The sequence below is a fragment of the Heloderma suspectum genome, chromosome 2 (genome assembly GCF_057233095.1).
Source record: "Heloderma suspectum isolate Gila_16-S chromosome 2, 16-S_ref, whole genome shotgun sequence".
NCBI classification, from domain to species: Eukaryota; Metazoa; Chordata; class Lepidosauria; order Squamata; family Helodermatidae; genus Heloderma; species Heloderma suspectum.
The window spans coordinates 209,635,855-209,661,229 of NC_139459.1; the positions used below are offsets into that span (position 1 = coordinate 209,635,855).

General features: G+C 43.2%; 1 protein-coding gene across 3 annotated transcripts in view; it reads right to left on the reverse strand.

Annotated features, from left to right (window-relative positions):
• SLC39A11 (solute carrier family 39 member 11) overlaps window positions 1–25,375 on the reverse strand; it is a 598,886-nt gene that overhangs the window by 541,574 nt on the left and 31,937 nt on the right. For all 3 annotated transcript variants that reach the window (XM_084837550.1, XM_084837552.1, XM_084837553.1), the window contains exon 4: window positions 24,238–24,396. In XM_084837550.1, the coding sequence (XP_084693676.1) occupies window positions 24,238–24,396 (159 nt within the window). The remainder of the gene's footprint in view (window positions 1–24,237; window positions 24,397–25,375) is intronic.

The window sequence follows — 25,375 nt, forward strand, 5'->3', positions numbered from 1 at the left end:
AATACTTGGACTGAGACTCCTACAGCCTGTTCTTCTCATAGTATTACGCAAGCAGCCAGAGTTACAAATCAACTTCATCCCATGGTTCTCCTATAAATACATCGTAGGAGTGCCTTTTGCCACACAAAATTCAAATATGAAGACAGGGGTTGCTTATGAAACGCTTACAATATGACCCACATTTTGCCTGAATGTCACCTCTTCAAAATACATCATGGAAACAAGCAGCATGTCAACGGAGCAGCCCTCCCTCCTTTACGTGATTCAGGGTTTCCTTTGATAGTGAGCTGTCACCATGCCAGCTTACACACACACATATATAAATAATTTCAATCTGGTGCATCAAAGCAATCTCCCACACACACACTTTTTTTTAACACCCTTTGGCTTGCAATCATGCTTGCTTCTCTCACTGTCACTTTAATTATGGGTTTACATATCTAAGGCACATAGATTAATTTGAGCCCACTGTTTGGCTTTGAATGCACGATCAAATGAAGTGTTGAGAAACTGTCAAGAAAAGAAAAAAAGTCTCAAAGTGCAGGAGTAGGAACAAAGTCCCAGGATGCCTTTTAGGAGAGCCAAGCAAAAGGGTTAGGCCAGCCCTATGAAAGTCCTGGAGATGAAGTTGAGCCATAAAATCCAGAGTTTATGTAGGTCCAGTTTGAAGACCTTATCCTGAGTACTTTCAAGCAAGTGGGAAAAGATCACCACTGAATTTACCACACTCAGTCCTGAAATATTATGGGTAGGATCCCGTGGAGGCTGGTGGCTCCCATGTCAGTGGGATGGTGAATTCACTCCAGGTTTCAGTCAGAACCAGTCAGAACTCTAAAGAAGCTATCCAAGGTGTGAAGCATGCAAGACTGTTTCTCTCTGTTATCTGACCAATCACCTCTCATTCTATAATCTTATAATTATGCACAAAAAGAGTGGGGAAACCCCACCTATAAGCAACCTCGCTATAAGTATACTACAAAGATTGTTGAAACCTAGCTAGCAGCATGCACCTTTAGATTCAACTTTTAGCATTACACTGAAATATTTCAAGAGCTCAGTGTATTTGATTAATCTAAAGAGAAAGTGGGGATCTCAGCATACAAATATTTGGACACTTAGTAATAGCAGAATATTCAGTCTTTTAGAATAAAAGCAATATAAAATTTAATGCTGCAAGTTAAACTCAAGCCCAGTAAGACGTCCAAATAACACAAACTGTTCTCAGTGCTAGAAAACTCCAATATTTGAACTGTGTAGAACAGCTGGGGTGGGCAAGCGATCCCCCCTAAAATCTTAACTGGACTTGCCAGACCTGTGAATTCATCCAATGTGCAAGAGAGGAGAAAGAAGAACATACAACTTGCATTTCCCACCCACCCCCAACTTCTGATGTAAAGTGGGAGCTCCAGAGGTCATGAGCTCATCTATCTCACAGTGTGCAAGTCCTGTGAATATTTCACATGCGGCTCCAGAATCACATCCTGTGACTTCTCTTTCTTCCTCCCTTGCTTTTAGGTATCATTCTCACCCTGTAACTACAAAATCCCTTAAATTACATTAATATCCACTGACAAAGGATGGATCTGCTTTACTGGTCCCTGATTATTATATCTTCATTTTTAACAACTTTGCATATTGACATAACAGAACGGAAGGTAGTTCATAAGGAATGTAGCAAGTTTGCTCAGCAAATCTATCAGCAGACAAACTGAGCAGAGAAATAAAACAGAAAAGCACAGGGATATCTACTTCAGATAACTATTAGAAGATAATAAAAACTTATTTCAGGTCACTATTGCTAGCAGTATAAGTTATATGAAAGAGTGACTGCAATACCTGAAGGAGCACCTCTCCTGGTATGAACCTGGTACACTACGATCAACATCTGAGGCCCTCCTTTGAGGGAGGTTCGGAGGATGGCAACAAGGGAATGCTCACCCCAGCAAGGCACACCTGGCACCAACACTGTCATCTTTTCTGCACCAGGTTAACACTTCCCTCTACTCCCAGGAATTTGATGGTATATGATGGAGCTTTTTAATGTTACTTGTTTTATCTTTTTCTAGTACTTTATTATTAATTGTTTTTAGCTATTTAAAAATAATTTACTTTTTATTTATTTAAACTACTTCTATACTGCTTGATATAATAAGGTCGCTACATGTTTTCTGTATGTTAAAGGTTTTATATTATATTTTAGCATATTGTATTTTAGGGTTTTAATTTTTCTGAACCACCCAGAAAGCTATTGGGCGATATAGAAATGTAATAAATTAAATGGCTATTGGGCAATATAGAAATGTAATAAATTAATGAATGAAAGTGATTTTTAGGATTAAAATGTGTTAAGTTACTTCGCTACATTTTTCTGAAGGTATTGGATAGGAAGTTTGGCTATGGGGTTGGTGGTATTTTTAGTTATAGGATGTGTTTTGCATGGATTAATGAGGTGTTTGTTTTTTTAATGAGTAAACAAAACAAAACTTCCCTCTGAGAAGTGCACTTCAGAGGCAAGACAACAATACTGAAAAAGCCCTGTTCCTGACTGTCGCCTGCCTCACCTCAAGGCAGCAGGGGCACTCTAAGAAGGACCTTCCCTAAGAAGGTCTTAAATGTGCAGAAAGGTTCATATAGCAGGAGATCGTCCTTCACAGAATCACAGAAAAGTAAGGCTGTAAGGGGCCTATAAGACCATCGAGTCCAACCCCCTACTCAGTGCAGGTTTCTAAGTCAAAGCAGCCCTGACAGATGGCTGTCCAGCCTCATCTTGAATGCCTCAAGTGTGGGAGAGGCCACCACCTCCCTAGGTAATTGGTTCAGATAACCTGGTTTCAAGATCCCTGTTCAGTCATTCCCCTCACACAATTGAGAAGCAGAGAGGGGCCACACCTGTGTTTGTTCCACCACCCTTGTCCAAATGCTGGGGGGGCACATCTGTACAGAGGAAACTAGTAGGGTAGGCTCCCCCTGTGATATAGAACCCTGCACAATCAGGGTTCTATATCACAGGAGGAGCCTACAGGTGTAGAGCAGGCTCCACTGCACAGACGCTCAGCCTCAACTTGTAAAATGGCAGAGGGGAAGCCAGAGGGCCTGGTCTCACTTCTCCTCCATGCAACTGTTAATTTCTTAAGGGCTTTAAAGGTTAAAGCCAACGCTTTAACTGAGCCCGGAAAAAGAACAGGTAGCCAATGTACGTTTTGGCAATGTACAGTATCTAATCCAGGGGCATCTTTCAGCTAGCTGTGCCCTGACATTCAGACACTGTTTGGTACTTGAGGGAGAGATTTGTTACTCCAACATTTCTATCTTCTTATTTTTATGTCTGCACCAAAAGGATGGCAATAATTGAATTTCACAGGCTTGATAGGCATGAGCTATGATGTGAAGAAAATCTTTTGATAAGGAGAGGAGAAAAGTAATCTTCTGCCATGCCCACTTGCCTCATGGGGAAGAAATAAAAACCCTTCATCTTCTTGTGTGCAAACCCATGGCAAAAACAGAAAGAAATTTTTAAAAAGTCAAGGCTCCTTACAGAAATGCACTATTCATCTTGAATGCCAGGAATGGAGGTCATTCCTTAATCTGCTTCAAGATTTGAACATTGATAAGCTACATATAATCACCCAGCAAGAAATGAAGCAGCCAAAAAACCTCACAGAATAATGAAGAACTATGATTCTAAGAATCTTAGTGGCAAAATGGAGATAATAGATACTGGCAAATGGGATCAAGCAGTCAAAATCCTCATACAAAGGATTTTGTGGAGAGTTGTTTCTGATTTTAAAGATGATCCAGGTTATGAAGAGGTATATTTAAGAACAGAGCTGGCCACTTCCTATATTCTCGGCGGTCACACTATACTTGAACGCTAGCCATGGGACTATAACTAAATTTGACCATGCAAATTGTTACTAATAGCCAGGATCTGTGATAATGTTGGTGCAATAAGAGCTTCATAGGCAGGGGGCATATACACTCAGGCATTGCTGGGACATTACACACAAAATACCTGTAAGAGGCGCAACATTAAGATGCTTTTCTCTCTTATGGCTTGAAATGTTTTCTCTTATCAGTGAAAGTATGGGGAAACCTTATGCCACAACATTGAGTTCAATTTGGTAAGATTGCCAGGGACCACATCCAGCCTGCAGTTGGCCAATTGGCCATCTTTGATTTCAGCACCTTTGTACTTGTTAAAGCCACACTTTGTGTAAAGCATCCCTAACCCCAATACAAGTCTCTGCAGTGCTTTGCATCAGTACTACTATTCAGTCCTATAAAGCTGCCTTTTACTGAGACAGACCATTGGTCCCTCTGGCTCTCACTCTGGCCTTGCTCTGTTCGAAAACAGCTTTCTAGGGTGCCAGGTAGAGATCTTTCACAACCCTGCTACCTGGGACGTTTGTAACTGGAGATGCTGGGAACTGAACCTGGGACCTTTTGCACGCACAGCTTGTGCTACCACTGACCTCCAAGCCCTCCCGAAATGCTAAGTCCTCTTCTGAATGTTCTTTATCCTCTCAGCTACAGAGAAAAGTAATCTCTCTATTTCAGCACAGACTGTGGGATACACTGGGACACTGGAATCCCAACAGAAGTGGTTTCCAATGCTTCCATTTGCAACTATACATTTTATTTACAAGAAAAATCACTAAGGGCACAATCCTATGCATGTTTAGAGAAAGTCCTACAACTCCCAGCATTCCCCAGCTAGCCATAGGATGCTAGGAGTTGTAGGACTTTTTTCTGTCTAAACATGCATAGGATTGCGCCTCTAGTTCAGCTAAAGTTAGTCAGGCAGTTGTGAGCCAATCCAAGTTCATTTCGGTTATATTTCAAAATTAGGCAAACAGCTCAAAATTGAGCCATGAGAGATAGGTGACAAGTAGCGATTATCACTTCCTGCGAAGTGGCTTACACAGAAAGTCTAGTATAATGGGAGAAGGCAGTGCACAAGTCATGGTACTGTAACACCCTCAACCTGTTTTAGAGAGCAATTATTACTCAGTCATATTAAAACAAAGTATATGATAAAATGATATCTAGCAATTGATGTTGGGGCAAAAAATCCCATCTTCACATATCTGCTGATAAGATCTGAGCTAGCGATGATGGGCTAAGAAAAAGATCCCGGGGATGTGGTGGACAACTCAAATGAAAATGTGGCCCTAGTGTGAGGCTGCTGTTAAAATCCTATGTTACGTATAATTAGGAAGGGAACTGAAAATAAGATCAGCCAATATCATACTGCCCTTATGTAAATCTATGGTGCAACTATACTTCAAAGACTGTGTACAGTTTTGGTCACCACACCTAAAAAAACGTATTATAAAATTGGAGAAAGTGCAGAAAGGAGCAACTAAAATGATCAAGGGGCTGGAGCAACTCCCCTATGAGGGAAGGTTACAACATCTGGGACTATTTAGCTTAGAAAACAAGCAAATAAGGGGAGACATGGCAGAGGACTACAAAATTATGCATGGTGTGGAGAAAGTGGATAGAAAGACAATTTTCTGTCTCTCTCATAATACCAGAACCCAGGGTCATCCCATGAAGCTGATTGGTTGGAGATTCAGGACAGATAAAAGGAAGCACTTCTTCACACAGCACACAGTTAAACTATGGAATTCACTACCACAGGATGTCATGATGGCCACCAATTTGGATGACTTTGAAAGGGGTTTGGACAAATTCCTGGAGGATAAGACTATCAGGGGCAGTATGCCTTTGTACACCAGTTGCTGGGAAACATGGGCGGGAGGGTGCTGTTGCATTCATGTCCTGCTTGTGGGTTTCCCGTGGGCAGCTGGTTGGTTACTGTGTGAACAGAATGCTGGACTAGATGGACCCTTGGTCTGATTGACCACGGCACTTCTTATATTCTTAAAATATTTGTGGGAACTAATAAAATAGGAAAGTGTCAATTTATGAGCAACTGGAATATGGGAGATTGAAATCATGGTTGAAGGACTGAATCAGGTTTGGACTGGTACTGGCATTTTCTCTCACTGTACTGACAACAGAAAGGTGTATTGCAAATCGATATAACTTCCAGCCATTGGCTTTTATGTTGCTACAGGAAACATAGTTGACAATACTGGAGAGGCTATAACCAGGTGGGGAATTATTCATGTATATGGTGGCCATTTTCAGTTAAGAAATTTGGAAAAAGTAGTTCAGACCACTGAACAAAGTGATATCCATTCATGTCCCCTTAACTATTCTATTAAGGCAGTGGTTTTCTGACTGTCATAAAGGAATTCTTTCAGCCAAACTTCTCTGCCAAGTCACCCTTCTAATAGTATATGACATAGAACACATATGATGCGGATATGACCCAAGGCACATGCACTTGGTTCACAAGCTCACTTCACCATGTTGTACTGGAGCCTTGGGCCGTACCATCAGCCCATGTGGACTGAGTGTGAGCCTTACAGCACTGCAGGTACACACTGCAGGAGAAGAAGTTTGATCTGTCTTTCAAGGAAGCTGTCTGCCATTACCGCTCTTTTCGTTAAGGAGCCCCTAAAGAGTTTGAAAACCCCCAAGAAACATGGTTTGAAAAACACTGTATCAGGATATCCGAAAGGTCACATTACAAATATTTTTGAAGAACTGGGCAGAAATCTGTTAACTGCAGCAAAGATGTTTACAATGTCGGAAAAGTACTATTCCTGCTTCTTTAATTGTTATGTAAAATTGTGGAAGACAGCCAAGATAAAGAAAATTGACAAATTGTGTTTGATTGTGACAGGTTACGAAGAATACCTTTTCAAAGGGAAATCGTCTCCCATTACATTAGCATAGGATTCCAAGTACACTGCTGAAGTACATTTTCCACCTTAATAATATGGGGCTAGAAATTATATGAATCATTTTGATGTGTGGGGGAACATGATAAAATAGTCACTTATATTGTAGGTGAAAATATTTAGGCAATTTATAGAAATGACTGAGAAACAATAGTTGTTGTGTCAGTTATGGAAAATGTGAGGAAGGAACTTGCCTGAACATTACAGAACTATTATAGGAAGCTATTTCTACTCACATTTGTGTATTTATAATTAAAATAAAAAGACAGCAATGGGTATGGAGGGCAGGACTGTAGCACAGGAGCAGAGCACAAACTTTGCATGGAAATAGTCCAGACTCAATCCCTTGCATCTCCAATTAACAAAGGTCAGGTAACAGGTGATGTGAAAGACCTCTGCCTGAGATCTTGGGGAAGTGCTAGTCAGTAGACAATACAGGGTTCCATGTAAACAGATTACCAGATATCTGAGCCTGGCCTTTCACAGTCTGGAGCATGCAGGCACTATGGAAACCTACAGCCAAGTTGGATAAACAAAACATATCACTGAAGCATATACTGAATGCTTATTCAGTAAGCATATCACTGAATCACAGAATTGGAGGCCATCTAGTCCAACCCTCTGCTTGATATAGCCTCTGTTTGAAGGCCTCCAGTGAGGGACAGCCTGCCCACCCCCTAGGCAACTGGTTCCATTGTCTAACTACTTTTACCATTAATGCAAGACATAAGCAGTTGTTTTTTTGAAAAATAAGCAAGAATGAATACGAGAGAGAGAAGGGGGAAAAACACCATCCCACAAAGGCCTTTAATATTGATCCTTTTATTCCAACATTCTTAAAGTGCTTCAGAATGGAGGATCAGCATCATCTTTACTTTACTGTCAAGTGCCCAGCCTCAGGTCTCTCTCTGTGATCAATCAGAAAAGTTGAAGTGCAAAACAATTGCTTTTATTATGCAAACTGCAGTTAGATCAGCAGTGCCTCAGGTTACAATCGTAATCCATTGTACAGCTTTGAATAATACAGGACCACTTAGGCTACAAGCAATTCCCTTTGGCTAATGCACTGTGTTGGACAGTTGCAATGAAAACTGGCGACAGCCATCGCTTCGACAACCTGAGTGACTGGTTAAGCCCCTCCCTTAGGGTGGGTCTTTCCAAGGGACCTTTCCTGTGCATCCAGCCTTTTGGAACACTTTGTAAGTTGACATAGCTCCTCTCGCCTAGCCCGACATCTCACCCTGGGATCTCATATTTCTAGCTCCTCCTCCCCCCCCCTTTTTCCTGCTCTGGCATTCCCACAGGTGAATACAGCCCTGACTTTCCAGCTGATGAGGTTGCACCTGACAACCTCCACTCTGGATCTGCTAATCTCCTGCTACTTTGACATCTCTGTGAACCCCTCTGCCTCCTCCCCCTCAGGCTCCAAATCCCCATGTCCGCTGGAGGTGCCCCTGCAGAGGTGCTGGGCCCAAACTCTACATTTATAGACCAGGAAATGGTAAAGTAAAAAGCAAGGATACAGACTGACGACTAACGAGTAAAACAGGCTTGGATTAGTAGAACCCAATTCCCAGCCGGCTCCTATATATCATTAACACTCTTCACTCACATTTTTGACACACATGTTCAGACCCTTTAAAAGAAAAAGAAATCAAACCAAATGGCCCAGTTTACACATCACAACACACACACCCTTTTCTTTTTCAAACACTGGGTTGTTGTAAACAAAGCAGGAGCAAGCAAGTGCTCTGGTTCTTGCAACCTGATCACACCCACTGCAGCCAGATGGAGCTAAACTATCATCTCTGGGTTGCTGATCATGATGTGCAAACCAGGTATCCTGAGTTGCTGGGGGGACGCCAACCCAGATAGTTTGTACATCATGATTCACAACCCAGGAACAGGGTGTCCCTGAGTTGTTTAGCTCTGCCCAGCTGCAGTGGGAGCATTTGGGCGCCGAGAACCAGCACGCTCACTCACTCCTGCTTCGTTTACAACAATCCAGGTTTGAAAAAACCATGGGTTGTTGTGACATGTGAAGCAGATCATTGTTTGTAGCAGGCTTGCATACCTTGTGACCCACCAAGCCAGGGCATTCTATCTATTGTGATTTGTAGAAATGTCTTTGGGGGACATCATGTGTTTGTCAAATAATTCAGTAATTAATAAGCAGAACTGTGATTGGGAAAGGGATTCATGCTTTAAGTCTGGTGCAGAGTATCACTTGTACTTGGCTTTATGAGTGCTCACTTTTTAATACCTATAAAAACCAATGGGGCTACAACTCATTTTAGAAATAAGTATTCTTTTTCAGGCACAAATCAACATGGAAGTACTCACTTTGTGCAAGAGATTTCACAGGGCACCATTTTTCTGTATACACTTCTGTATATCATTGAGTGGGGGATAGCAGGTTGTCTTAATTCTTCAAGGGGTAAGAACATCTAAGGCCCACTCTGTTCCTTTGCTTACATTCATCTTTGTTTTTTGCAATTATCAATGTCCCATTTTGCTGTAGTAAGCAGAGCTCAGATCTAGTCTTGCTTAACATCAAGTGAATCGAATTCTAAGTTAAATCAAATTCAAAGTTTGTAAGAGCAGTCAAATTTGATTCAACCAAATCTGATCCAATTGACTAGTGGAAATGGGTTCTCAAATTTGGAAGAAACGGATAGGTTCGCACATGGGCAAAACCGACTTAAAACCATGTGGCTCTCACTCCAAGCAAGAGAAATGGACTTCTGTTTGGATTTGCTTGGCTGCTTGCACTGGTGTGGACTGCATGCTCATAAAGCAACTATCATACTAAATTTCCTGTCATGAAGGTGTGAGCATCCCTGGAAAGATTTGCTCAGTTACTAGAGTAAAATTAATTTCTCTAAAGACCTGGGCAGAATGCCAGGGAGCCTCCAAAAAATTCACTGAAAATTATACTTTATTATTGTGCCAAAGGGGAAAACAATCTGAGGAAATAGAGACTGGAGAAGCTGAGCTCTGACTCAGACAAATAAAAATGTAAATTGAATCCCTTTGGTTCAATTTGTTTATCCCCATTTCCTTTTTTCTCCTCCTCACCTGAAATCTCAGCAGTTCAAGTGGCTGCTTTAAAAAAAATAAAAGCTGTCAGTTGCATGAGAGAGATATAGATTGAAGCTAGCTATAATCTCCCTCAGCAATCAGCCTTATGGGGATGGAAATGCTATCTCACATTCATGGCAATGACAGCATTATGGTGACATGTTTCATGATTGCTTTCCTCCCTTCTCCGTGTCCTTCCAATGGCTTTTAGATAAATAAGCATAACATGTTTTGAGCGTAACAAGTGCAAGTTGCTTCCAAGTGCCTGGAGGAGCAGGCAGGCAGGTTCAAGTGTTCTGCACGTGTCTTGTAAACTTTGTCCTCAATAATTGTGCTTATAGCCCAGTATAGGTGCAGCAATTCAGTCCAGTAAACCAACTGATTAGTATGTTAAAATAAACTGGAAACCTTACATTTTATTTTCAGGGTGGTGGGGGGGCAGTTTCTGTTGCAATCATTATTCAAAAGCATTTCTCAGCCCTTTCTTAAACTTAAGTCGATGATGAATACATAAAACAAATGGGGGCCCTCCATAAAGAAATGAAGTGTCTTTGTGCATGCACAGGTCTCCGAGGAGGGGGGCTTCAAAGCTCCCTCTTCTCAGGCAGAAGGCTGCTCAGAGTACGTGAATAAATGGGTGCTGGTGGGCTAGAGAGCTAGTGGATGGGTGGACACCTTCATCTATGCCTCTCTTCTTCAGTCCTCCTTTTCCAGCCACTCCATACCATTCCCCCTCCCTCCTGGTTCTCAGGTTTTCCTCTCAGTCAGTCAGAATTCTGTGGATACTGAGCCTGTCCTCACTGAGCCATTTTGAAGTCCCCCCTGCCTTTAGGGTCCCCCCTACCACAAGGTTTGTTTATACTTCTGCAAACCTTATGGTGACTCCGAATCTCCTAATACCTCCCTCTTCTGTGTGGAAGTTGCTATTTTGGCTACTTAAGTGATGGCGCTTGGGGAATTGAATCAGAATGAGAGTATAGGTGAGGCCAAGCTAAAAAAACAACAACTTATGGCTGGCATTGTACTGAAGTCTAGGTATTTGCAGTGGAAGACAAAGTCAAAATGCAGAATTATTTTCGTTTCTTTGTTTAAAAACACTCAATTTACTAGTCCTTATGGCTAGGGGTGGCGGGACAGTATAAATAGTGACACTGATATTAGGAAAGAAAAGCAGTTGTCAGAGGACCTCCAGGGGTCAGATAATTAAATTATGAACTCCTCCTCTCCCTTACTTTCCCCCAAATTTTATAAATTCTTTTCTTATGCCCCAAACTATGGTATGATCATGTACAGCCCAGGAATTTGTTTTCAGTACCCGAACTGGAGCTTGCACACAAATCCTTTCACATACCAGTCAGCTCCTATTTCCCTCCAACATTCTTGCCTAATTTAGGAGTTAAAGGGTACGGTATTGTTGTTGCTATTTTTAATCTATGGGGAACTGGAAACCCTTACTGATCTACTGTCCATCACCAAACTTCTACCTGTAGATCCCGATCTGTCTTCACCCATCCCTGACCTGACCTACTAGGCCTGTACACAGGAGGCCCCTTGCTTCTCAAAAAAAACTCCATTGGCTGTCATTTTGCCAACACAGCAGTGGCAAAGAAGCTTCACAGCCATAACCACCACAGTATAGGCCCTAAGATGGGCTCCAAGCTGGGTTCAGGCATATTCACCTCAGGTTTTCCTCCATCTCTGCTCCAACTGTCGACCTTGCCATTTCATGGTCCTCAACTCCTTGGAGTACCAAGGAGCTAAACTCACTGATGACCCTAGGCATCCCCTGATTCCAGGCATCAAACAGGACTTTGACAAGACCACGAGCCAAGTCTGTGGGAAAAATCTCAGAGGAACAGCAGGAAAATCAGGATCCATCAGTCTTCAGGAGCTGATAACCAAATTGCTCCTCTACCCCTGCAGAGTGGAGTCCCCTACAGTCCAAAACTGATCAGATAGTGATCTGTCCATGACAATGGGATCATTGCTGGGTCCTCCACCCACAGATACCACCATCTCCCACCCCAGTATAGAAGACCAAATCCAATGTGTGTCTTGCCACATGTGTTAGGTCAGATATAATTTGAGATAGGCCCATGGTTGCCATGGTGGTCATAAAATCCTGAGCTGCAGCAGACAAGACAGTCTCAGTGTGAATAGTAAAGTTCCCCAAAACTTTATTAAATCCCCCAAGCCTTGGGGTCCCTCAACACCACCTCCATCAGCTAAGGCAAGGAGACTGTACTGTGGTCAGTACAGTAACATAATCCAAATCTACATTCCCCAATGCCAAGTACAGACACTCAAAAGCAATCAGCTACTGAAGGGAGTATCTGAGCAGGGAGATGGATTTTTATGTAATACAGTAAGCCCACTTCCTCACCCCTTTCAACCTGAAGATGGTGCTGCACCCGGAAGCCTGGAAGACACATCTTAGGGTCACCCCTCCATTTTTATCCAACCAGGCCTCTCTTATACATACCAAGTCAGCGTCTTCATCCTGTTCAAAACTGCAAATGGTTACACACCCTTCACTTTTGCCAACCAGCATTCAGCAGCAGCACCTTAAGGCTTGACTTGGCCAAGAACCTTGCCCACATCCTCTGGCCTCAACAACCAAAACTCATCCAATAAAACTAGACCAGTCAGTGCTCTGAACACCTCCAGAGATGGAAATGCATTAACTTTAACCAGGACCAAAATGCCAAAGCTGACACAGGAGGGATCAGAGTGGGACTGTACAGACCCAATACTTATTCCCGACTTTATAAACCCATTAGATTTGAACCAGCCCACAGTTCTTGTAGCATAGCAGAGCTAGGCCTGTGCTTACCAGAGGGAAAACCTGCTATGGGACTGGTTGTTAAATCAAAGCTTTATGTGACTTAGGAACTGGCCATGAGTCTACTTTCTCCATAGAAAAAGCAAGTGAGGCAGGAAGGTCCCTAAGCTCTATTAGATTTGTCCCACAGAATAAGAGAAAGGGGGGAAAGAATAGAGGCAAGGAAGAGCTCTGTGGTAGCCAGCAATACGGGCTAGGTTTTGCTTGGTTGCTGCTGTCAGTTTCTGTATACCCATGTTCCTCAGCAACTGATGCACACAGGCTTACTGCCTCTGGTACTGGAGGTAGCACATAGGCATCAGGACTAGTAGCCACTGATAGCCTTCTCCCTCAGGTACTTCTCTAACCCCATCACTACATCCTGTGGTAGCGAATTCCATACTTTAACTATGCTCTGTGTATCTGTCCTGAATCTCCCACCCATCAACTTCATGGGATGACCCCAGGTTCTAGCATTATGAGAGAGGCAGAAAAATGTCTCCCTATGCACATTCTCCACACCATGCATAATTTTGTACACCTCTATCATGTCTCCCCTTACTCACCTTTTTTCCACGCTAAACAATCCCAACTGATGTAACCTCCCCTCATAGGGGAGTTGTTCCAGCCACTTTAACTAGTTGCCCTCCTCTGCACTTTTTCCAGTCTACAGTATCTTTTTTTAGCCTCTCTCATTCACTGACCTGGTCCATATGTCACAGTAAGCCACCATGGGTTAATTCACCCATGGGGGCTCCAAGATATGTGCCAGCCACCATTTTGAATATGCAAGCCTCTGTTGGGGGCACACGGCAGCTTGTCATGAGAACCTGAGCATTGTGGGTTATTTGAGGATTAAACAACCCTTGGCTAACCCTACAACAATCCACGGGACTCCCAGATTTACATGCCACAACTTGCATATTCAAAATGGTGGCCGGCACCCAGGTCTTGGAACCCTGCAGGTGAATTAACCCATATTAACTTACCAGGACATGTGAACCAGCCCATTCGCGCTCGCTCTCTCTCTCTCTCTCTCATACACACACACACACACACACACACACACACACACAGAGCAGCTCATTCACACCGGGGCCTTCTAGCTTTGCCTTGTTGTTTGCTTTAGCAGTAGGACAGCTGCTATGATGTGGGCTACCATAAGAGACTTCAGAGGCGGGTCAACAGCTTTAAGTTGGGTGGGGGTGGGGGTGGGGTGGGATGGGGTGGGAGCAATTGGCTAATTGCAGGAGCAATCAGCCTATCACCTCTGGTGGGGGACAGCCCAAGTGACAAAGAGCTGTGTGACTGGCTAGCTACAGCAGACTAGGTCAGGCAGTGCTGGAGATGGAGGGAAGACTGAACGTGTGGGCAAGAAAGGGAGCAGTGTGGATCTGTGCTGGGAGATTTGGCAGCACTAAGTAGAGCAGAGCATTCTCTCAGATACAAGAAAAAGATCCATCCCAATCCAAAAACCAAATGAGCCTGCTGCAGTTTGCCTGCCTGGTGACTGGCTGATGAGGCCTTGCTTGGATGACGGGGAGCGGGATGGGGAGGAGAAGAGAGGCCTCCAAAGGCCTCCAGCTGAGTCCAGTGCACAGCATCTCTGCTTGACCAAAGGTGTGGGAAGAGGAAAGGGCCCCTATGGCCCAGGTGGTGGCCTCAGTGGTGGTGCCTGGAGCAGAAATGTCTCCTGACTGAAAAAATAGTGAAGATCACGGACATAGATGATGCTTGCTTTCATCAATCACCTGGAGTGATGAGGAAAGTGGAGGGAGAACCAACGTAGTCTGACGCATCCCATATATGCTTGGGTCTTGCAAATCAAAAGCAATGAAATGTAACAGACCTTCTCCAAAGTCGGAACTGTAGGGACATGCCTCTCTACAAGATGAAAACCTTGCTTTATTTCACAAAGGTATTAGGAAGAGAAATGCATCACATGTGTGAGCTGCTTTAGCAACAGAAGTTAAATAAGTACCATTTGCCACTATCTGAGTGACCTTGGGCATCTCTCTCAAGCCATCCCTAGGGGCCTGAGTTCTCCCCAGCACAATGAGGGCAACAGCTCTTCTGATATGTGCTGCAAGCTTACAAATATTCCAGATCATGAGAAGTTCCAACAATGAATTAGTAAGGCTTTTAATGCTTCAGAAGGAATGAAAAAGGAATGTGCTATACCCTAGAAGAATACTTGACTATTTGTTTTCTTCTCAAAAGATTATCTCCTCCTTGTATTCACTCTCCATCTGACCTACGTACAGCACTGAATCCACTCTGGAAAAGCCAGATCTTATACACTGCCTTGGCAGTAATGCTTAATAAGGGAACCCTGACCCCTTTCTAAATATAGTGTGGGGAAATAAAGTTGGCTATTCCCCAATGTGCAGGCCAGTTATCTGAATCATGTCGCCAAGCAGGAGATAGAATTTTACCCTCCTTTCCCAGATTTCAAGGCTGGAAATTCAGTAAAGTTCTCATTTTTTTAACAGGATGATACAGATAACCAGATCACGAAGTGGTTACATGCACAGCATGTTAAGCTACCACTTGCTAAATGGTCGATGCTTCAGAACACACACAGCGATGTGCACAGCCCATCATTAAATAAAGCGATGGAAGAGCTGCCATATACCCCTGTGTTAGCAAGAGAGATTCAAGCAACTGCAAGCTTCATGGGAAATGAGAGCAACAGCCATCAGTGGAATCAAGCAGTTCACCCTACGTGCTGACAAGGACCTCTCTGCTGTTCCGAGAGTTCGGACTGTGCTGCATTTTAAACAAGTGAAAGGAAGATTAGCAGCATAGCTCCAAGGCAGAGGAGAATTGCACATTAAGCCTCATTACCTTGCAAAATTCAACTAGGTGCTGGTAAGGAGAGAAAGTGTGTCATCCCCAGGGTGTGCAAAAGCTGTGAAATGTAATAGGAGACTTTATATTATACACATGCAGACACTATATCAGACCATTCATTGAATCGCCTGGAGGAACAAAATCTAAACTAACACAGATGCCCTCCCCCGCTTTCATAGTTCTCATCCCTGACTAAACAAAGGTGATCTTTCATAGATGTCAGTATCACGAGCTTTCAGAATCTTAATCCACCGCCAACGACAAATGCTCTTTTACGACCATAGAAATTCAACATACGTCACCACTACCTCATTTTCTATGCTATTCACATTGATCAGGCCAGAATCCAGCCTGCATTAATATTCATCCTTTGTTTCTGTTGAGCTGTGCACTTTGGGTAATAAGCACCCTGTTAACTCACTGTTATCAGAGTTTATGTACAATTACAGAGTACTGAATTACTGCCCAAGGAAGTATTGACCTAAAACAGGCTCCATTTCTCTCTCGTAAAGGCAATGCGCTAGCCCTGAACATAAGCAAAGCTGTAAGATCATCATGTAATCCAGACATCTGCTGTACAGCAAAAGACAGTATCTACAACAGGAGGATCTGCAGCACCTGTTTTGCCAACTTCCTCTCTCCACTTAAAACACTGGAAAATATTTTATCTGAATATTTGGGGAAGGACCTTATCAGATATAAATATTATAGCTCACCTAGATATCTCAGCTAAGGTTCTATTTGCTAACTTGCTTACCTGGAGGCAGCTTTCCCCAATGTGGCCATGCTGGCTGGGGATGATGGCAGTTACAGTCCAACACAGCTGGAGGGCACCATGCTGGGGTAAGCAGCCTTAAGATATGTACTCTTAAAACACAGTGGTGTTGAACCTCTTTCAGCCTGTGGGCGAAATTCAGGGGCCACATTCCAGTGGTGGGTGGAGCCAAAGGCAAAATGGGACAGGGCCAAACAGAAAGGGGGAGGGGCTAAAGTACCCCAAATATCATAAGGTGGTAGTCTATGCATCCTCAGGTGTCTTGGAGTATGCATAAATGATTACCTTTTTATTGGGTGGCTCCATTTTGGTTCCCAACTGATAGACAAAGGACCACACACATTTTCCATTAGAAGCAACAAGAGGATTGGAAGAAGGTTTCAGGTGGCAGGAAAGCCCCCCCAACACAAAACACCTCTGCAAGCCCAAATAGCGCTAAAAGCTTCTAAGCTGGCTGGAGCCCTGATCAGGGGAACTCACATCAGGGGCTGAGGATATGTTGCAACATATTGTCCCATATCACCACTTCTTATAACATAGTGTTAATTAAGCAATGGTATTTTATCCAACCAATACACCATGTCTGAAGAAAGTCTACACCTGTGGAAGAGCCTCCACAGAATCAGAGTTCACTGAAGCCTTATCAAGGTTTTCTTAATCAGGGGTGGGCGGACTTCAGGCTTGCAGGATCTATTTTGGGCTTTTTTTACTAGAATCCACAGGTCTACCAGCCAGAAACAGACAAAAAAGGGTGTTTCAGAGGTGAGAGTCAATTATCTAGTGCACCCTATGAACTGGCATATTTCTCAAAGGGGAGTATAATCCCATCCAAAGCAGGTGTAATACCTATTCTAGCATCTATCTGCCTCCTGATCAGGAGCACCTCTGTTTTGACTGGATTAAGCTTCATATTGCTCTCCCTCATCCAGACCATGAGTGCCTTCAGGCACCAGTTTAGAACTCCCAACAGCTTCAGTGAGACCTATGTTATTAAGGGAGAAGGCCAGTATTCTCTGCAATTTCACTGGCATATATACAAATCTACTTGTGTGCGACCAGAGATCAAGGATTCTAACACATCTCTCTTAACTTGGTCAACAGAGGTGAAGGAAGACCTGGCTAGAAGCAATCAATTAGTATTCCTATTTCACAGATGAGGAATACATTAATTCATTAAGCCAAGGGCAGCCGTACCAGCGATTTTTTTTCTTGCATTTTTATTTGGTCCCGTTAAAATATTGGGAGTCAGAAACTCTTGGCGATCCACTGCAAATCACCCAGAGATCTGCCATTAGATCCTGATCAACCTTCTGCCCACCCCCATTCTAAATCACCAGCAACAGGGAAGAGCGGGGACAAGGGCAGTAGCTCCACTCCCCACCACCCATCATGAGTTGGAGGCCAACCGTTTGCAGCGGGGAACTTGCTCTATTCGTGCAGGCTCCCTGTGCGATTAAAAGCCCTGGTTTTTCAGGGGTTCTAAATTGCATGGGGAACCTGTATGACAACAGCAAGTTCCCTGCTGCAGATAGTCACCCTCCAACTCAGGGAGAGCAACAAGGACAGTGGAGGGTGTGGAGCTATCGTGTTCATCCCCACTCCCCCTCACACAATGCCAACTGTGTGAGATAAATCAACGCCTGAATAGGGCATGAGCCCTAATTTGTCATCAAACCCCACAGACTCCAACCTTGTGCGAGTGTGTGTAAGTGTGTAATTCAATAACATCATGTCACAATGTTCACATGAACAGACCAGGTAACCAGTGTCCTTATTTTACATTCATCCAGAGTTCATTTGTGCTATGGATTAAGGTGCATCCTCTGCTACTATCCATCTTTTATTAGTGTCTTTTACCACATTTTATTTTTTAATTCATGGCATGTTGCTCCATTTTTTCCTTTTTATTAACTAATCGAGCTGTTTGGTGGAGGTAAGGACATTTTAATGCATTCCTCAGAAGGCATCAAATCCTCTCTCTAAATGAGCTCGAAGAAAAAGTAGGGAGAAAATTCGAGAATCAAGTTTCACTGTCCTGGAGCAACTATGGTAATGGGCTCAATGCCAGCAAGGGAATTCAGAAGAATATCATGATACATTGTTGTTAAGAGGACAGATGCTGCAGGAAAACTTTTTAGAAGGATGTTCTTATGTTAAGGAAGATGTACTCTGAAGCGCTTGACAACAACAACGAAATGTGTGAATGGTAAAATGTTATAATGATTTCTGGATTCACAAATGGTTTTGCTTGTGAGCTTGTCAACTCATTTGCTCTTGATGTTAGGAAGCAGGGAGAATTTACTGTCCCTTTCATTTTCAGGCAGCTTGAAGATAACTAGTGCAGGTTTTAATGAAACATAAGAATCTGGGGGCTGTTTTTGTCTCTGGGTTTCATATTAAAACCTCAAAAACAAATTGTCCAATGTGGCTGAACAGTTGCAGTCATTAGTTTTATCAGGGAGGCTAGAACAGCTTCCTAGCCATTTACATCTTGAGAAGAGGAATCAAAATACAATATTAATAACTACCGAAGGGATTCATGGCAAAGCCCTCTTGAAGTTCAAACAAAGGTTTGTGCAACCTATTCACACAAGACTAAATTTCCTCTACAAAAGTAACTTTTGTATCAGAAACCAAGTGACTCCTTTATTTTAAGTTTGCCAGGGACTTTCTCCACAGAAAGACTCACACATAGAGCATCATTTTTCCACCAAGGACTGGAGTAGGACATAGGCCCCAGTGGGAGAAGACACTCTACCAGGACCTACTTCAGGAGTGCTTTCCCGCTGCCCCAAGGGCCTTCAGGCAGGGGGAGGCAGCAACAGCAAGTACTTTGCAAATCACACTCAATACACATAAAGACCTGAGGTCTTTGGGATAGTCATATATAAGACCTGTTTGGGGTGAGCAGGAGGACAGACTTTTAGACGCTAGTCACCATGCTAATGGTTTAATCATCCCCAGAGAATACTGGCCTTCTCCCTCAATAACACAGGTCTCACTGAAGCTGTTGGGAGTTCTGAACTGGTTCCCGAAGGCACTAATGGCCAGGATGAGAGAGAACAAACTGAAGTTTAATCCAGTCAAGACAGAGGTGCTCCTGATCAGGAGGCAGAGAGATGCCAGAATAGGTATTACACCTGCTCTGGAAGAGGTTGAAGCATCAAGTTAATTGTTTGAGGGCGCTCCTGGATTCAGCATTGCGCCTGGATGACCAAGAGGCAGCGGTAGCCGGGAGTGCCTTTGCCCAGATCAGGCTAGTGTGCCAGTTGCACCCATTCCCGAGTGAATCAGACCTGCTTATGTAAGACATGCCTTAGATACATTAAGATTGGATTACTGCAATGTAATCTACACGGGGCTACTTTTGAAGAGCATTTGGAAGCTGCAGGTGGTCCAGAAGGTAGCAGCAAGGTTGTTAGTGCGTGCATGCCCATGAGATCACATTCCTGCAACATCTGCACTGGTTGCCAATTTTCTTCTGGGAACAATTCAAAGTGTTGATGATCACCATTAAATGGCTTGGGTCCAGGATGCCTGAAAGATCATCTCCCACACCAATCTACCCACCTCCTAAATCAGAAGGAGAGGCCGTTCACTTTGTCCCATCTAAGGCAGAGGCATAGTTGATTGTGACGCAGGTCAGGGGCTTCTCAGAGGAACACCTTGCCCTGTGCAGTGCCAGTCATCCCATCTCCAGATGTCTTCTGCCAGTTGGCGAAGTCATTTCTATTTCAGCAGGCTTCTGCCTGCTAAGTGCTTGTTCTGTTTAAAGGTGAGTATGTTTTAAATCTAGGGTCTCTGTATTTTATTGCCTCTATATTTTACTTATTTTATTGCCTCTATATTTTTACTTATTTTATTGCCTCTATATTTTTACTTATTTTATTGCCTCTATATTTTTACTGTATTGTTTTACTGAATCTATGGTTTTATATTGTATCATGAAATTCCACCTCCACCAACTAAAATCACCTCTTCGATTTAAGGGGGAAAAGAGGACAAAACCTACTAAACAAGAAATTAAAATGCAGGTTGCATTCTCTAATTCACGTAACTCCAAAGCAAAGAGCAATATAAGCAGGCGGGCTGCCGGTGAGATATGCCGGTGAGATATATGTTTAAACATAACTTCATTACATCATCCGTGGAAAATGACAGACACCTTGCTTCTGCCTGAGCAGAACCCTGGGGAGGGAATAGCCACTTCATCTGCTTCATTTCACCCACCAAAGCACACAGAAGCAGCAGCACAGATATGATGATTTGGTACAAGGAATTGCTACAGCAGCACAGGTGCCTTGAGGGCCCTCCCAAGATCTCTATCACACAAACGACAAAAGGAAAGCACTTGGTTTCAGTTTGTATCCCACAACGCTCACAATAAGTTAAAGACTGATCACATACGTATAACTAAACTAAAATTAAAACAAGAACCTCCAGCAATGTCCAGCCTAAGGGCAATATCCTATTGTCCATGTGCACCAGCAGGATCCTCTGCCAGCACAATGAGTGGTTCTCAAAACAATTGGAAATGAGCAGAAACACTCATGGAAATGAGCAGAAATGGAACGGATCAATGGAGCTTACAGAAGGGAGCTCCACTGACCTGTCCCAATCCAAAAATGTGCATTTCCCCTCATTTTGGGGCTTACTCTAGGAAGCAATAATTCCGCGTTGTGCTAGTATTCGGTCCCGCTGGCACAACAGAATGAGAGCGAATGCAATGGCAGCGGACACTGCCCCAGGTATTCCACGTATGTTAAACTGATGAGCACGTGAGTGAGCCACACAAGTTTTATCAATCACACCTGAAATGTGTATCTTGCCTGTGGGCTCTTAACTAATGAGCCAGGTAATATAACCTGGGCTATTCCTCAGCTGAGGGAAGGATGCCCACCTAGCAAGGCTAAGGCAGTTTTGTAGGAGTGTAGATCTGCATACATCCCTTTCCCCTAGATTATTCATTATATTTGATTTTAAAGTACTGTGCTCTGCTGGCATCCATCTGATTTATATCCTGAAGTTATTTAGTTTTGATTATCAAAGGCTTACAGGATGCTGGAAGCTTTTGTCAAGCACACAAAGTCTACTGTCTGTAAGTTGAAGGATTCATCAAGTAGCCTCCTGAAGAAAAATGACTCAAGCTATTTTTGCAGAAGCTACTCTTCTGTCTAAAGGTGGCAAAACTATTGGTTAAGAAACAGACATTTCCTTGACCTAGAAGCTGTTACTAGTGTAGTTAATTAGGAACATTAAGAAAGATGCGTCTCAAAATATTTAAATGTGGTTTCATTTAAAAGATGTTTGGTCAGCATGGGACATGTGTGTTGCTTGTTCAAGAATACTTACTAATCATTGTTTTGAGTTAATTTTTGCATTTAATTGTAATATGCCATTTAAAAGTGGACTCGTATGCCCCAAACTATTATCAAAGTTAGTGCCAGAAACAATAAAAGTGTGCGCTGTATAACATTCCTCCACAAAATGTAGTCCTCAGAATAAAGCTGACCTGGCTTTATCTATACCATTTGAAATTTGTCTTTATGCATGCCTACATTTTCATAAGGAGGGAGCTCTGTGCTGCGTGTCACGCAGCCTAGGCCCAAAGATCATAAGGGAATACACTTCCAGCTGAGATCTGTTAGTTGCTGGAACAGCACAATGCCTCGATCTTACCTCCTGCACTACTGACCTTTGGATCCCAGCTAATACCTCACTCCTGGAACTCTACCTGCCTTCAGACTGCTCTGCTGGGTTTTACCTCGGCTTTGGCGAACAAGTCTGCTATTTGACTGTGCCTGCTTCTGGACTCTCTTAACATGTTTGACCTCAGCTTCTCCTAGTGACCCTGTGTTTCTGGATTGCCCTGATACTTGATGGACACTGTGACTCTCTGGGTCTTGGCCTGCCTCTATCCTGTGACACAGCTTCCTCTTGGTCAGAGGCCAAGTTAGGACCAGGCTTACATAAGACAAGTACTCAGCAACCTAGGATATAGGAAAGGGGACAGCCTCTCTGATATAAACCATTCTGGTTGACTATGGTCTGTCCTGAGATGTTGTTGTTGTTGTTCAGTCGTTCAGTCGTGTCCGACTCTTCGTGACCCCATGGACCATAGCACGCCAGGCCTTCCTGTCCTGCGCTCTCTCCCGGAGTGTGCTCAAGTTCATATTCATTGCATCGGTGATGCTATCTAGCCATCTCATCCTCTGCCGTCCCCTTCTCCTTTTGCCTTCAGTCTTTCCCAGCATCAGAGTCTTTTCCAGGGAGTTTTCTCTTCGCATTAGGTGGCCAAAATATTGGAGCTTCAGCTTCAGTATCTGTTCTTCCAATGACCAGTCAGGGTTGATTTCCTTTAGGATGGACTGATTTGACCTCCTTGCAGTCCAGGGGACTCGTAAGAGTCTTCTCCAGCACCACAGTTCGAAAGCATCAATTCTTCGGCGCTCAGCCTTCCTTATAGTCCAGCTCTCACAGACATACATTACTACTGGGAAAACCATAGCTTTGATTAGACGGACCTTTGTCGGCAAGGTGATGTCTCTGCTTCTTACTATGCTGTCTAGGTTTGCCATAGCTTTCCTCCCAAGGAGCAAGCGTCTTTTAATTTCATGGCTACAGTCACCGTCTGCGGTGATCTTGGAGCCCAAGAAAGTAAAATCTGTCACTGCTTCCATTTCTTCCCCTTCTATATGCCAGGAAGTGATAGGGCCAGATGACATGATCTTAGTTTTTTTAATGTTGAGTTTCAAACCAGCTTTTGCACTCTCCTCTTTCACCCTCAACAAGAGGCTCTTGAGATCCTCTTCACTTTCTGCCATTAGGGTGGTATCGTCTGCATATTGGAGGTTGTTGATAATTCTCCCAGCAATCTTAATTCCGACCTCTGATTCATCCAACCCGGCATTTCTCATGATGTACTCTACATATAAGTTAAATAAGCAGGGTGACAATATGCAGCCTTGTCGTACTCCTTTCCCAATTTTGAACCAATCGGCTGTTCCATCTCTGGTTCTTACTGTTGCTTCTTGACCCTGGTACAGGTTTCTCAGGAGACAGGTAAGGTGGTCTGGTACTCCCATCACTTTAAGAATTTGCCACAGTTTGTTGTGATCCACACAATCAAAGGCTTTAGCGTAGTCAATGAAGCAGAAATAGACGTTTTTCTGGAATTCTCTTGCTTTCTCCATGATGCAGCGAATGTTGGCGATTTGATCTCTAGTTCCTCTGCCTCTTCGAAACCCAGCTTGTACTTCCGGTAGTTCTCGGTTCGCATACCTGAGATACAGCTCCCCTAATCTATTTATGTCCCCCCTGGGCCTCTAATAATAAAATACTTCATATCTGTACCACACTTTCAAGTGTTTAAGGTGATTCACATGCATTACCTAGATGTAATTCTTAGAACAACCCCGTAAAGTCAGTAGTAGTACTACCCCGCTATTGCAGGGTTTTTTTGGAGGGGGGGAACTGAGGCTGAGAGAGTGGCTTGTCTAAGGTCACCTAGTGAGTTTATGACAGAGATGAGACTTAAACCAGGGGCTTCCTGATTCCTAGCTCAGTCTCTTAGCCTCTATGGTACACCTGTACTGCTGGATACATCCTCAGTATATGGAGGAACTGCATGCCTGATAAGAAACCTATAGCAACTTTTTAATACGGATTAATGAAGTAACTTTAAGATTTGGAATGGGAGGCGAGGCATCAAAGAGACATTGCCAGCACCCCCAATCTCCCAAACTCATACGCTGGCTTTAGGAGGAAATGGGGCGGGGGCAGACTACTGCGTATTGTAGTTTTTAGCTGTTCAAACAAGCACAGCTTCCAGCACATATGAGTAGAAAACTGACTTTCCTGGCCACCAGAATTAGAGACAAATAGATACTCACCAGCCAAGGGAGAAGGAGGTCAGCAAAGTACACAAATGCTGCTCCCAGAGTGAAGCCAACAGCTACAGGGAAGAATGCAAAGGCCCCGAACTTCCCAGAGTCTTCAGCCATCTCAATAGCAGGTGCAAGAAGTGACCAGTAAGAAGCAGCCAGCATGACCTTAACAACAGAAGAAAAGTGAATGCCTCTTAGACTGCAGTAATGTAACCCTCACCTCTTCAAGAAGGCCCCTGTGAGGTAAGGCCATTGTTAACAACATCCTTTCTTCACATACAATACAGACTTAGTGTAACCAATGCTGGTTCAGGTAAGACGTATTATTTTTTACACAGTAAGAAGTTCAAAACTGGTAATGAAAAATGCAGACCCATATTAAGCTAGGCAATATCCTAGATTGCTTTGGTGTCTGTATCTGATGCACCTATGTATCTCAGGTTATTCAGCAAAAACTTTTGTTTTGTGTCTACTGGACACCACAACATCTCTTTAATAAAGGTTTGTCTAAATCAGCTAATTGTTGGAGGTGTAACACAGTTAATGCTTTTTTTAAGCATACATTTTTGCCCAGTAGTTGCCCCTTTTTGGAAGGAAGTTATTATATGGAAAACATTGTACTGGAACACTCCTTAATATTTATTGATGTACGTGCTCTTTTAAATTATCTACCTGCTTCCTAGAACTTAACGCATTGTCAGCGCAAATGGATGTACAGAGGTGTGAACACAGAATTCCTGCTCTCAATAGGCCCCAGGGTCGAGCTCTCCAAATACAGAAAATCTAATGTCTTTCTCAAATGACAGCAACATGAATCGCAGATGTGACTTTGAATAAAATGTTTATTCTTCACCTGTTTCTGTCAAGAACAATATTACAAACAGCAAAAGGATAAAGCTTGACTCCTAAGAATCCCTGCTTTTTTTCTGAATTGGATTTTAACCAGAACAGTTAAAGAAGCAACAAGCATACAAAATATGGCTTGCTTATTCAACTGAGAAGTAATAATGTCAAAATAACCCTTCAAAATAGGTGACCAGGGACTACACAAATAGTCCATTTGTAACAAGCAGTGGTCTTACATTTCTTATGACGTTAAAGAGAAGTAGCCACTGTGTTCCCCTAAAGACAGATTTTTTTTAAA